At 40.6% G+C, this 13612-nt stretch overlaps 1 protein-coding gene across 1 annotated transcript in view; it reads left to right on the plus strand.

Annotated features, from left to right (window-relative positions):
* Positions 1 to 287: 287 nt before the first annotated feature.
* The window catches only part of ldlrad3 (low density lipoprotein receptor class A domain containing 3), a 94022-nt gene continuing 80697 nt past the window's right edge, over positions 288 to 13612 (plus strand). Inside the window, exon 1 of the mRNA XM_063481203.1 lies at positions 288 to 624. Within this exon, the coding sequence (XP_063337273.1) occupies positions 570 to 624 (55 nt within the window). The 5' untranslated portion in view covers positions 288 to 569. The remainder of the gene's footprint in view (positions 625 to 13612) is intronic.

Here is a 13612-nt window from a genome sequence, read left to right on the forward strand (position 1 = left end):
TCCTCAGGTCCTTCTCACTTAAGGATTGTTTTGAACCTTTTTTTTTTTTGATTCTTTAATATTATTATTTTTTTTAATTTGCCTTCAGTTACTTCTTTCACTCACTTTTTCTGAACAGATTCAAAGTTAGTTAAGTCTGTTATTGCTGGAGTTACGGTCCCGCTTTTGCGCATACGGCACCGTTAGGGAACCAGTGTCCCGGACTGGCCGGCCTCTGCTCTCCCGGCTCTCTGACTCCGACTCCGCCTCTCTTTGAGCACCAACACACGAACGACCGACTACACTCAGCCTGCCTACCGCCACCTCCAGCTTTCATGCCTCCCCCACCCCTCCTCCCCAAACTGGACTCCATAGTTTACGGCTGTCCCAACGAAAGCACTTCTTCCTCGCCGAATGCGCTCTTAGATTTCCGGAAGACGTCAAAGAGCCAGACTTTAAGAGCATAAACAGGCAAGAGTATCGAAGCAAAGGAGAAGTTTTTTTTTCTCCCTTTTCTTGCCCTCAGTTGTTGCCCTGCAGCGGGGCAGGACAGCAGGAGTAGGCCGGGGGGTGCAAAAAAAGGCGTCCGTATGATGTGGATCTGGTACCTTCTGCTTGGTTCGGGGTCAGGCTCAAGAAGTGTTGGTAAGTTTTTCAAAGCCAGGGTGAAACTAACGTAGTTATCACGGCGCGGACACGCTTCGGTGCGGGTTCAGAGGAAGAGGGGGCGCTGATATAAATTCTTAAGGACGGGCTGTGTGGTGCACTACTTTCTCCCTCGAGTTTCCTCAAAGTTAGCGAAACGACGTCTTTGAAAAGAACTTATAAGACATTTCTTTTCCCTCGACTGAACTGGACTTTGTGTGTGCGTACGCGCCTGTATTTCTGGATTATTGGCAGCAGTTTCAGAGTTTTTCGTGCATGTCGAATGTCTCGCATTGGCTACATGTCCCCTTCACCTCTGAGACAAAGTATTTCTTTTGCTAGAGACTTCCTCCGTGGCGTGTCCGTTCACCGGGTTGTTTTGAGATGACGCTGTGGTCTCCCCCTGCTACGTTATAACTGAGAGGTTGTTGACAGGGTGCCGTTGACAAGTCAATCTGTTCTCCAGCCTCGCCGTGGAAACTGCACGGGGCCCGGAGAATGACGTCTTGTAGTTTATGGGACACTTGTGACAGCCACTTGTCTCTTTTACTCGGTTTAAACATGATGCAGATTTGAGCTAATGTTCACATTAGTGACGTATAATTTCCCCGGTGGTTATTACAGGATGCTCAAATGCTTCAGTGAGGACCTACAGTGAATAAATATATGACCCAGAAATAAACAGTATCAGTCACAGATAATTGGATTTGCTTTTATTGCTTTTTAATGACGAAAAAATGCGTGGCTTTTATGGAGTGTAACAGTGACAGCGTTGCTGATGTTTCCAGCAGTGTGGGTTTTAGGTGGATTTTCACGGTCTCAAAGTTACAGGTGCATTAAATGGGCGTGGCTGGAAAATTTAAAAAGAGCCAAGATGCTTGTGGTGGTGATGATGATGCTTGTTTTGTCCCAGCAAAAGAAACACACACACACACACACACACACACACACACACACACACACACACACACACACAAAATGTGAATAAATAAGTGGATTGTGGCTGGTGGGGTGTTGGGTATTTAATCAAAAGAAGAAGGTGGGTGTGGTGGCTGTGTTTGTTTTGGCTCTTACTCTATTTAGTCCATTGTGTGCCCCACTCTTGACTCCTTTCCTGTAGCCTACGCTGTTACCTGCAAGTGGAGTTTAACTGTGAAAGTTAAGTTAGCAGGATTTGATGAGGGTTACAGGCCAGTTACAGCTCTGTGTACTTGCAGTTGCCCTCTGCCCACAAAATCTCATTAACATAATTATAAACAGTATATTTTTGCAATCAGTTCAGAGTCATTAAAGATGACACTTGTAACTCTTTCACGAGACGGTTGTTCTTGCATTCCTATTGGCTGAATTCGCTTTAGCGTCTTCATTATAATTGGCCTGGTGTTGTGGGTTGTCACGCTGTCCTGACTTCCTGGGACTCTTGAAAATAATGGAGCCGTCATTAATGTGATTAGCAACACCCGTGGTTAGCTTGACACGAAAAACTGAAATGTCTGCAGTGAAGAAGAAAAATGTTTTGCTCGTGTCACCGAAACGGAAGTGCAAATAACATTATATTAGCTTCAGACAGAGATTTAGTGTGAGCTGCCCACTCTGGTTTTCTCTGCAGGAGCAAAGGAGGATGTATCTGTGATTAATGTAAGAAATTTTCTTTCGAAATATTACGGTAGTTTGTTTTCTTTTGTATGGCTTACGTCTGCTCAGCTTTGAATACATAAACGGTGCGTCAGTGTTTTATTAGCTCATAGCCTGACCAGGGTAATAATGTCAGCTCGATATGAGTTAGACTGTGTTTATGTGACTGTGTTGTATTGTTGTCTAAACCAGCATAAAGGCTAAAACACAGCATAGGATTTAACAATCAGTATGTAGGATACTAGTGGTTAGTGCTGTGCTATACTGGAAATGTTGGTCAAGTCCAAAGTAAATACAAGGTTGTGTCATAACTAAAAGTTAGGCGTAACTAACTTCTAGTAGTAGTCTTTCTCTCCTCTCTCAATGAACATTAATAATATATTTTTTATTTGTTTTTGGGGGATGGGGAAATATGACAACATTGACTTTTGAACGTTTGGCAACAGATAATGTCACTACAATTATACAAACCTTACATTAAAAACTCTCTATATACATTGCAGATTCAGATATTTTGTTACCTACCCCATGCCTGTAACTGTGAATGTTGAAGATCTGCAAATGCTCAAATGATATTTTAGTGCATTTAATATTCTTTACACACAATAGCACAGCATTTGTCCATCAGCTACAGCCAGCTGTGACCAATGAGCTGTGAAGAATGAGTATATTACACTTTATAAATTAGTGCACAATATGTCAGTAGTTACGGAAGAATTATCTGATAATTAAGCCTTAAAGAAATGCCTCTGAGGTAATGCGGTATTGATAGTCAATAATGCAGACAATAAAATGATAATGATAACGAAAGATAATGTAGATAATGATTGTATAAAATGTTGATAATGGTAATGATTTAATAGATAATGAGCAGACAGGACATGATATGTTGATGATAGTTTGGAGTTTCTCAGTATGACGTGCCGCTTTACCTTACTGTGCAAACTACTGATGAAGTGATCAATAATGAAAAGATGGTTAATAATTTTTGCTTAGTTTTGGTTCAGTAAATCAGGAGCTACTTATGAGGAAAGTGGTCATCTGTTTCACCGTATTTATTAGTTTCTCTAGTAATTCATCATCTGCTGTAGAGTCCTCATTTAAGAGTGTTTTGGATGTTCTGCTCATTAAGTCTTCATCAACTGTCAAGTTATTTTTTAACTTCTTTTTAACATATTCCTTTTAGTAGTAGACCAAAAACACTGCAGTCCACAGCTTACGTTACTAACTCATTTAAGCCCAAGTCATCTTAGGTGGTTACCCTAAACCAACCCAGCCCTGTATTTTGGAGCAGGGCAAAGCAGGCTTGGTTTTAAAAAAAGGAATGTAGCTAGTTTTTGAGTGTACCCATTATAAAGATTATTTTTCTTTGTTGAATTTTATTAAAAATAAGGTTCTAAATCTTCTAAATTCTAATGGTCAGACTTATGACTGGACTTAGGGTTAGGTCATCACAAATGATGATTTATACTTTGGAATGTTAATGTAGATATTTTGTAACTCCTGTTTGGCATTTAATGGCGTATTTATCTATTGTCCAATAGAATTGATCCAAGTAAATTAGGCACTTACAACACTAAGAGTGGTCTATTGCTCATTTACTCTGATCTGAGTGAGTTTCTAAACTTATAGCCGTTTTCTGGTGGTCTGGTTTTGGTTTCAGGTTTCACTCTGCATAAAAGGTTCAACAAAATAAATACAGTGTGAAGTTGCTGTGATCTGAGCTAGTGAGCCCATATTACAGCTAGTTGCTATAGTTTGTTCTTTCCGTATGTCTATGGTACTCTACCGCATCCCACAATGCAACGCATACCCGACTGCAGAAAGGCATTTAGTTCAAACTTGCAGTGTATACATGTTATTTGGGTCGGACTGAGATTTGTTCTTATTGCTAACAAACTGCTCAGGAGTTTGTTTGGAACTGGAAGGGGACCCTGTCGTCCAACTAGTCTGGGCGTGGTTGTTTTGGTACTTGATTAAATGTGATTACAGTGTTCACATCAGCACAAAGGAGTCACCCCAAGGAGGAAAATGAGGCGTAGTTCAATTAAAACAGATTAAATGGCAAAGGTGGAAAAACATCCTAAAACACTGAGAAGTCAACACAATTTTGGAAATTGACGACTCTGTTTCTGTGACACTTATTTACCATAAAACATAGGATTAGCTTTAAGCTTCTTTGTGTATGTTTAAGCTTCTTTGTGTATGTTTAAGCTTTAACCTTACTTGTGTTTTTTTTATTAAATCCTTAGATTGCTAACCACACAAGTAAGCTCAAAGAGATGCCAAAGCCCACCCCTTACTTAAGTGGGGAATTTTGAATGAAACCTCGATGCTTTACAGGTTACTGTTATTCACAGAGTGTACACTGAACTGGCTTGCTCACCCAAAGTACATGGCAGCATGTAAAATTACTGTGTGTGTGTGGGTGTGTGGTCTTGAACGTTAACAACCACACCATATATTCAGCCTGACATAGCCATTCTCCTTGATCAACATAATTTGCACTCCAGTGATCACTCTGTGTTAGAAGGCCACACATAAATGCCAGGAGGTAGGATTTTTCCATTCATAACCAGAGAAAGACTATTCGGGTCATTTCTCTTACTGAACAGAACGACAGAATCACATTGTTTGCCGCTTATTGTGCTTTGTATTTCCTCAGTGTTTGTTCACGAAGGCAGGCCAGTTGGCCCCATAAAACTCTGCGTGTTTGTGCTTATCACTGCATGTCTTTGAAACAGGGAAGAGAGAAAGAGATGTTGTGTTGTTCTGTTGTTTTTTTCCTCCTCTGTGGCTGACTTAGCTGATATGCTTCCAGCAAGGCATGAGTATTGAAACCCAGTTTTAAACATGCTCCAGGGGTAAACTATTGAAAGGAGTATCAGTAAATGCTGTTATTATTGGTTCTTCTCTCAGCACTGGAAAAATTAGGAAAATAGAATTTGCAGGCTCATTGCCTAGGTGTGGGTGTGTTCATAAATTCAAATGGAAATGTTCAACGCATAAATTGAACTGTTATTCAGAAATTCAACATCAGTTTCAGAGTGCCTAGAGCAGGGAGGAATTCAGTGATTTGTTGGCAACAAACGCTTTGCTTTTTTGTTTCCACCTTTTCCTCTAACAGAGTGTTGGTATTGGCAGTGGTAGAAATGAACTGTTTTTGTTTTTTTTTTCTCTGTTTTATATTACTTGTCTTAACGGTAACCATCCCTACTTTCAGCCTTAGTTGCTTTTGCTCAGTATGCCTAGACTTAAAGGAGGACCAGTGTGGCTTTAATTCCCTGAGTTGTTAAACAAAGCCACATGACTGGAGTCATGTTTCAGTCCTTGGGAACAGAGCATCATTAACTGTAGTGACCACATATTGTGTGGTTTATGCCTTTTTTGTAAGTTAAACATTAATACACAATAGAGACAAATTAAAATAAAAACCTGGGGAATTCTGCTGGAATGGTTTTGGCTCACTTGTCCGGTTACAGGGACATTTAACTGTAAATCAGCACAAAGCTATTTTTTATTGTCTTTATCCAGTGATGAAGATGTTGTGATCATCACTGCCACCTATAAAAAAAATGCAGTAAGCATTGAATGTTTTGACGAACATCAAAATGCTGTCGGTTAAATCCTATGGCCTTTGCAGTCACCAGGGGGCCCATGTATAAACAGTGTTTACAAAGCAGAACAGCGTGTCTCTATTTCCTCCCCAAAACTAGTGTTTATAGAGGAAAAACATGCAGCAGAAATGTGCAGACCTCCCGCGTACTTTAAACCACGCACATGTACACACACTTTTGGCCGTAAATCTACAAAGACATTTCTGCGTCTAACTCTACACACAGCCCTCCATGTTAGACAGCACTTCCCACCATCATCCTCAAAAAACCAACCAAACAAAAACAAAACAAGTACACGTGTGAATGTATTTCAAACAAATTAATGTTCAATCCCTCCAGTAGAGAGTACAGAGACCTGTCGAGTCATTCCCATGTCGACAGCTCTAAATGTGGTAATGTCTGGCAAAACCAACATGGCTACAGACGCACTACTAACATTGAGACTTCAAAATACAGGGGACAAAGCCAGTGGCTGATTTTGTGCATCTTTTATATACAGTCTGTGGTTGATGCTAGTGCCAAAAGCAAGTCACTGTCGATAGTCTTAGGCTTGGCACAAAAACTGTTTTGGTTCTCTATAGAAACAACAGATCTCTTTGACCTTTTTAAGGCTTTAAACTTGTCTTATTTATGGCGTGGCACAGATGGTTGCACCGCAACCTGTCAGCTAGGCTTCACCTTAGATAATTCAACTCACTGAACTGAAATTTGTGATTTTTGCCTGGTGTTAGTGCCTTTTAGACTATTTTTTTTACTCCAAAAGGACTACTGAGCTTATACCATTGCAAGGCATCTAACAATGCAATATATGATATTTTGCTGAAGTAAATATCCCCCAAATTATTTTCAGATCTGAAGATGTGACAAAATAATTAATATTTGCAGATAACTTATATCACAGAGTTAGTGCTGAAGTGACGTGTATGCTGCAGGACATTTACAAATAAGGGATTTGTACATAGTTGGACCTTTTGGCTGTTATGTGTGTTCCCTCCATGGGAAATGTATGTGCTCTGTCCGGTTTCTTCGAGCAGCTCTGATCTATAAGTCATGATGCTAAATATTTCATGAATCCTTGTGTATGTGTATTGGAGGAGAGGAAGAGAAACGGAGAAGAAAAAGTATAGTGGAAAAAGTTAGGAAACAGCACATTATACAGTACCGTGCAACAATCTTGAGCTACCCCTCATTTCTTTATACTTTGGTTCCAAGGAGCCAGACTTTCTTGTGTCAAGTGTTCTTGAGCAAAATATCCCCAGGCTTTTTCACTCATTTTCTAGTCCGTGTACCTGTTTTCAGGTAGATTGTTAAGCCACTTAACACTGACCCGTGACTCATTCAAGGCTGAACCAGTGTTGTTCCTACACATAACAGAAAACTGACAAAGAGGCTATTTTAAATGGTATCTTTAGACATTTTTTACTAGTAACCTGTCACAAAACACAAATTGCTCCACTCCAATTTCTTTAGTTGAGAAATGCCAAGCATAGCAAAAAAAAGAATATTTATGCATAGACAAGGTAATTCCCACAGAGCTAATAGCTCCCAAGTTTGCATATCTCAGCATGGTGTACAATGTGGCCTTAGAAAGTTTGAGGAAACTGGACAAGTGGAGGGAAGAATAAAAAGTGGCATACCTAAAAACTATCTACAGCAGATGAACAGTATCTGAAGGTTGTGTCCTTAAGAAATAGGGGAAAAAAAAGTCCAACAAAGACATGAAACAGGAACTAAGAGATTCATCTGCCCTTCAGTTGATCCATCTGTTTGCTGAAGCCTCATCAGAAATCGTGTCATTGGAAGGTTGGCTGTCAAGGAGCCATTATTAAGGAAGGGAAACTGGGAGAAAAGGCTTGAGGTATGCCAAATTACACGAGAACGGGACTAAAAAAACAGGTCTTATGGAGTGATCCGAGTTTTGGTTCAAAACATAATCAATATGTCTGTAGGATGTAAGGAAAGAGACAATGTTGTAAGAGTCTGCAGGTGGAGGCTCTGTCATAGTTTGGGGCTGCATTTAACCAGTGATGAGGAGATCTACAGGGTGGGCCATTTATATGGATACACCGTAATAAAATGGGAATGGTTGGTGATATTAAAGTCCTGTTTGTAGCACATTAGTATATGTGAGGGGGAAAACTCCTCAAGATGGGTGGTGACCATGGTGGCCATTTAGAAGTCGGCCATCTTGGATACAACTTTTGTTTTTTCAATAGGAAGAGGGCCATGTGACACATCAAACTTATTGGTAATGTCACAAGAAAAACAATGGTGTGCTTGGTTTCAACGTAACTTTATTCTTTCATGAGTTATTTACAAGTTTCTGACCACTTATAAAATGTGTTCAATGTGCTGCCCATTGTGTTGGATTGTCAATGCAACCCTCTTCTCCCACTCTTCACACACTGATAGCAACACCGCAGGAGAAATGCCAGCACAGGCATCCAGTATCCGTAGTTTCAGGTGCTGCACATCTCGTATCTTCACACCATAGACAATTGCCTTCAGATGACCCCAAAGATAAAAGTCTAAGGGGGTCAGATCGGGGAGACCTTGGGGGCCATTCAACTGGCCCACGACGACCAATCCACTTTCCAGGAAACTGTTCATCTAGGAATGCTCGGACCTGGCACCCATAATGTGGTGGTGCACCATCTTGCTGGAAAAACTCAGGGAACGTGCCAGCTTCAGTGCATAAAGAGGGAAACACATCATCATGTAGCAATTTCAAATATCCAGTGGCCTTGAGGTTTCCATTGATGAAGAATGGACCCACTATCGTTGTACCCATATACCACACCAAACCATCACTTTTGTTGTTCCAACAGTCTTGGAGGGATCCATCCAATGTGGGTTAGTGTCAGACCAATAGCGGTGGTTTTGTTTGTTAACTTCACCATTCACATAAAAGTTTGCCTCATCACTGAACAAAATCTTCTGCGTGAACTGAGGGTCCTGTTCCAATTTTTGTTTTGCCCATTCTGCAAATTCTGTGCACCGATCTGGGTCATCCTCGTTGAGATGCTGCAGTAGCTGCAGTTTGTAAGGGTGCCATTTGTGAGTAGCTAATATCCGCCGAAGGGATGTTCGACTACTGCCACTCTCCAGTGACATGCGGCGAGTGCTACGCTGTGGGCTCTTGCTGAATGAAGCTGGGACAGCCACTGATGTTTCTTCATTAGTGACAGTTTTCTTGCGTCCACGTTTTGGCAAATCCAACACTGAACCAGTTTCACGAAACTTTGCAAGCAGTTTGCTAACTGTAGCATGGGAGATGGGTGGTCTCGTAGGGTGTCTTGCATTGAAATCTGCTGCAATGACCCGGTTACTGCGTTCACCAGATATCAACACAATTTCGATCCGCTCCTCACGTGTTAACCTCTTCGACATGTCAGTGGCTGTGAACAAAGAGAAACTTGTAAATAACTCATGAAAGAATAAAGTTACGTTGAAACCAAGACCACCATGATTTTTCTTGTGACATTACCAATAAGTTTGATGTGTCACATGGTCCTCTTCCTATTGAAAAAACAAAAGTTGTATCCAAGATGGCCGACTTCTAAATGGCCACCATGGTCACCACCCATCTTGAGGAGTTTGCCCCCTCACATATACTAATGTGCCATAAACAGGACTTTAATATCAACAACCATTCCCATTTTATTACGCTGTATCCATATAAATGGCCCACCCTATAGTCAAAATTGATAGAATTATGAATGCAGAAAAGTACCATAACAATGTGTCCCTCTGTAATACCATCTGGAAAGTGTCTGATTGGCAACAGCCTTCGTTTTTTTTTGTATAACAATGATACCAAACACACTGCCAATGCAATAAAACGTACATGATAGGTGACCACACAGTGGAACACTAACAGTCGTGTACTGGCCTCCCCAGAGCCTCAGCAGCATTGAAGCAGTATGTGATTATCTTGTCTGTTGTTCTGTTCTTGGAAATGGAATAAAAGGGAAAGAAATGAAGGGTGGATCAAGAATTTTGCACAGTGCTATGTATTGATTTTGGATTGATCTTAACTTGTTTCCCATTTAGTGATGCAGAGGCTCGATTAATCCCTGATGGCTACGTGATATTTATCTGCCTTGTCTTTCAGTGCCAAGAGCAGATCATGGATTTCTGTTTATTTACTGATTTGAGCTGTTTAAATGAAAATATTTAGTTTTCTTTTGTCACCCCAAGAATATGGCATTTGCACTTTTTTACAAACTGTGGTGTTTTTGCTACACTTTTACAGTATATACTGCCAATAGGTATTCCTAGTGGGGTCAACCTTGAATATAGTTTGTGCTAGACATTGATTGTAGCTGTCTGCAGTGCCAGAGCCATAAAGTAGTTTGAGATGTGCTCAGAACTTTGTTTACAAGATATGCCTAAGCACAGAATGTTTTTCTAGCATTTTTAAGACTGCTGCAGTGTCTTAGTGACATTTTTATAGCGCATGCACACATATTGTAGCAGCTAAGAGGAGGAGAGCAGGTTTACCCATTCCTGTCAAGTCTGACACTAGTTTGTTATAAAACAGAAAAATGTCACATTTCACACCTTTATGTTTTAGTTTTTCCTGGAGGTGAGGTAGATGAACTTAGGAACCCTGCATGTTTTTAATAAATCCCGCTCTTGGGTCACCGTTATTAGTTCAAACAGCTCCTTCCGCTTTATTGATATCCCGTTGTTTTATGATTTTTAATAATCTTTTACTGTGACATTGATGGACCTTCAGAACAGCGTTCATTCACTTTGTGAGCGTTTTGCTACTTCACAATGTGCTCAATTACAGCAGAGGTGGGGAAAAAAATGATCAGCAGAGCACTCATGTCTGACGTTCATAGTGTATGTAATCTAAATTAAGAAATTTTACTGCAGAAATAAAAGCTGCAATGCAATTTCAAATGGAGTTTATCCATCGATCTGTATCATTTGTCTAATGTATATAAACTGGAACAAGAAAGCAGTAAATTGCCAAACTGAGCTGCCTCCAAGGGAAGGTTTGTGAAATGCAACGAGCTGCAGTCTGGCCATATTGGCTATGTCTATAGTTTTAGTATGTCTATCAGTTTTTGTATGATAACAATGACAACCCTGATGTACAGTAAATGTATGTATAAATATAACCTGTTTATACTGTGGAGCCCTGAGGACAGTTAAGCTTGCTCACTTGCTGATTTTAAATGTCAAAGTATCAGGAAGCCTGTGTTTGCTGTTCCAGTGCAGGACTCTCACAGTGGACTGTAATTGTTAGCTGATCGAATTGGATGGATGTCGAGTCTGCTACAGTTTTGGTTTTTTTTTGTTTGTTTTTCCATGACTGGGTTTGAGGTGTCAGAATCAGACTGTGTTGTTGTCAGTACGTTGAGTCTTGTTGAAATTTTTCAATTTTTAAAATGTTTGACCTTGAACAGCTTCCAGTGTTATTACTTCAGACCAGAAATGCACACTGCTCTGGATCTGAACCCTAAGCTGAATAGAGATTACATTGTTTGGATCTTAAACAGCTTTGGCTCGATCCACCCGCTCACCTTGGTTTCTCTACTTTCATCCTCATCCAAGGTGCTCCCTGTGAGAGTAGAATGACCTGCTGTATGTGTCCCCTGTGTTGCTCTGCCTCCTATCACACAGGGAAGAGATCCTGGCATGCTGACAGCTGGCTCCCCTGCTGTCCCATGTGATCAGCAGTCATTTGCTGTACTTTGTCTCACGGCCACAATGGGAGCCAGTGTGGACACTGACAGGCTATTTTGGACTGAAATTCCACCATCCCACTGTCAAACCAAACAAACTCTACCTTAAAGGTCAACAAAAACCCACAGAGAAAAATGGATACCATCAGGGCAGCTGATACTTTGTTTGTTAGTGGAACTATGTGAAAATATATGGGGTGTAAGCGCAGTTACATGTTGCTGGGTTCATGTGAATTTGACTTGAGATATATGGAAAAAATTGTACTTAATTGTCTCTTGTTGATTTAGTGTTCCATGCCTGCATTTCCTTTCTACTCTTTCCTTTTTTGCCACCTTTATTACAAGATGTACATATTAGCTACCAAATGCCTGTGGTGAAAATTATGCAGCACTAAACCTTTGTGTGTGTACATCTTTAACCTCACACATAATTGTTTTAAAATAATTACACAGCCCTGGCAGTTTCATCATTCTGTTGAGTGGCCCAGCTCCATCCACCAGATTTGGAAGCTGCAATTAGGTGCAATTTTCCAAACATGTAATCATAAGAAAAATGTTCATTTCAACTAGATGATGTTTTTGATTGCAATCACATAGACATTTATTTCCCCTGCTGGTATCTTTTGTGCACCAACTGTGAGTACATGAGCATTCAGTGTCTTGTGATAAATATGCAAATTGTCTTAATAGCTTTGTAGGTGAACGCTGTTTTCAAAGCAAAGCGTTATCGCTAATGTATTCATTGACAGGATTGGATTAATCTTTAGGATTATGAAGACAGTTAGTGGAACTCTTTTCTTCTTGTATTACACCTCACAGTAATTTAGGATTGCTCAGTAGGTCAAGAGTTCACAGCTGAAACTAAAACAAGAGAAATGCTGGCTCAGGAAACAAGCCTCACATTTATAATTGAGGTGCTACAGAGTGTGAAATTTACACACTCTGTCTTACTAATAGAAATCTGACAGATTCTAGATTTAAGCGTGAATATTATCGCCTTGGAGGTTTGTGCATGCCGTTATGTGACATATTTCCGTAACTTGTGTTTGACTAGGCCTGACAGAGTGGGAGAAAGGGACAGCTAAACCTCAGGTACCCTGATATCTACCCTTATCTACGAGGAAAAGCACAAGGGAGCGATCTGACCGCAGTTCTTTTCGCAGCAGATTGACATTTACTTGACAGTGCCAATTGAAGCCTCTTCACCTATTACTGCGTGCTCACTCACACGGACACACGTTTTGATTTAGAAAGCTCTCAGGTGAAATTCCAATCTAGAGACATAAAAGCTATTATGCAGTTGATGCTATTTCTCCAGGCGAGTGCGTAAATGAGCAAATAAGATCAATCTCAATTCGTCCGACCTGAAGTAATTGCTTATTTGTCACAATTAATTTCAGAGCCTTGACTCAAGACCCCATGATATTGATATTGAATGTCTTCATTATTACCTGCTCCTGAAGTGAACCTGAATCTGAAGAATTAGTTTCTGTGTTGAATGGATGATAAAAAGGTCAGGAAGGAGAGAGAAAGTCATGCAGAAACTGGAAGTTTGAAGTATGCAGAGGAGCACTAACTCCACCTCTGTCATGTCACAAATATGGCTTAACCCCCTGAGCTGTCAGCGCCTTGCTTTAGGTGTGCACACTTTATTCCCCACATTTGTCTTTCTTCTCTGCCAGTTATCATTCCTGTGAGCCAGTGCATGCTAGTGTGTTTGTGGAGGTATAAGGTGTAGAGTGTATGTGCAATATGTACAAAGGGTAATCCTCTCTTGGAAAGGAACCAGAGGAGGCGAGGCGCTCATCTTCACAGGAACTAATCACCCGATCCCGCCTGCTGTTTACAGGCAGTCTTGCCAGCCAAAATCAAATGCAAAGCCCATGTTAATTGCCTTAATGCTGCTTCCCTGTCAACCATGGCTTGGCAGCGGCCTTCAGCACCGGGCCACAAAATAAATTCTTTTTTTAAATTCATCAATGAATGCCAAAGACAAAAGGGAGTTCTGCTCCCCAGGAATGCAAAGTAGAATCAGTT

Source organism: Pelmatolapia mariae, linkage group LG7 (assembly GCF_036321145.2).
Source record: "Pelmatolapia mariae isolate MD_Pm_ZW linkage group LG7, Pm_UMD_F_2, whole genome shotgun sequence".
In the NCBI taxonomy this organism is placed as follows: domain Eukaryota; kingdom Metazoa; phylum Chordata; class Actinopteri; order Cichliformes; family Cichlidae; genus Pelmatolapia; species Pelmatolapia mariae.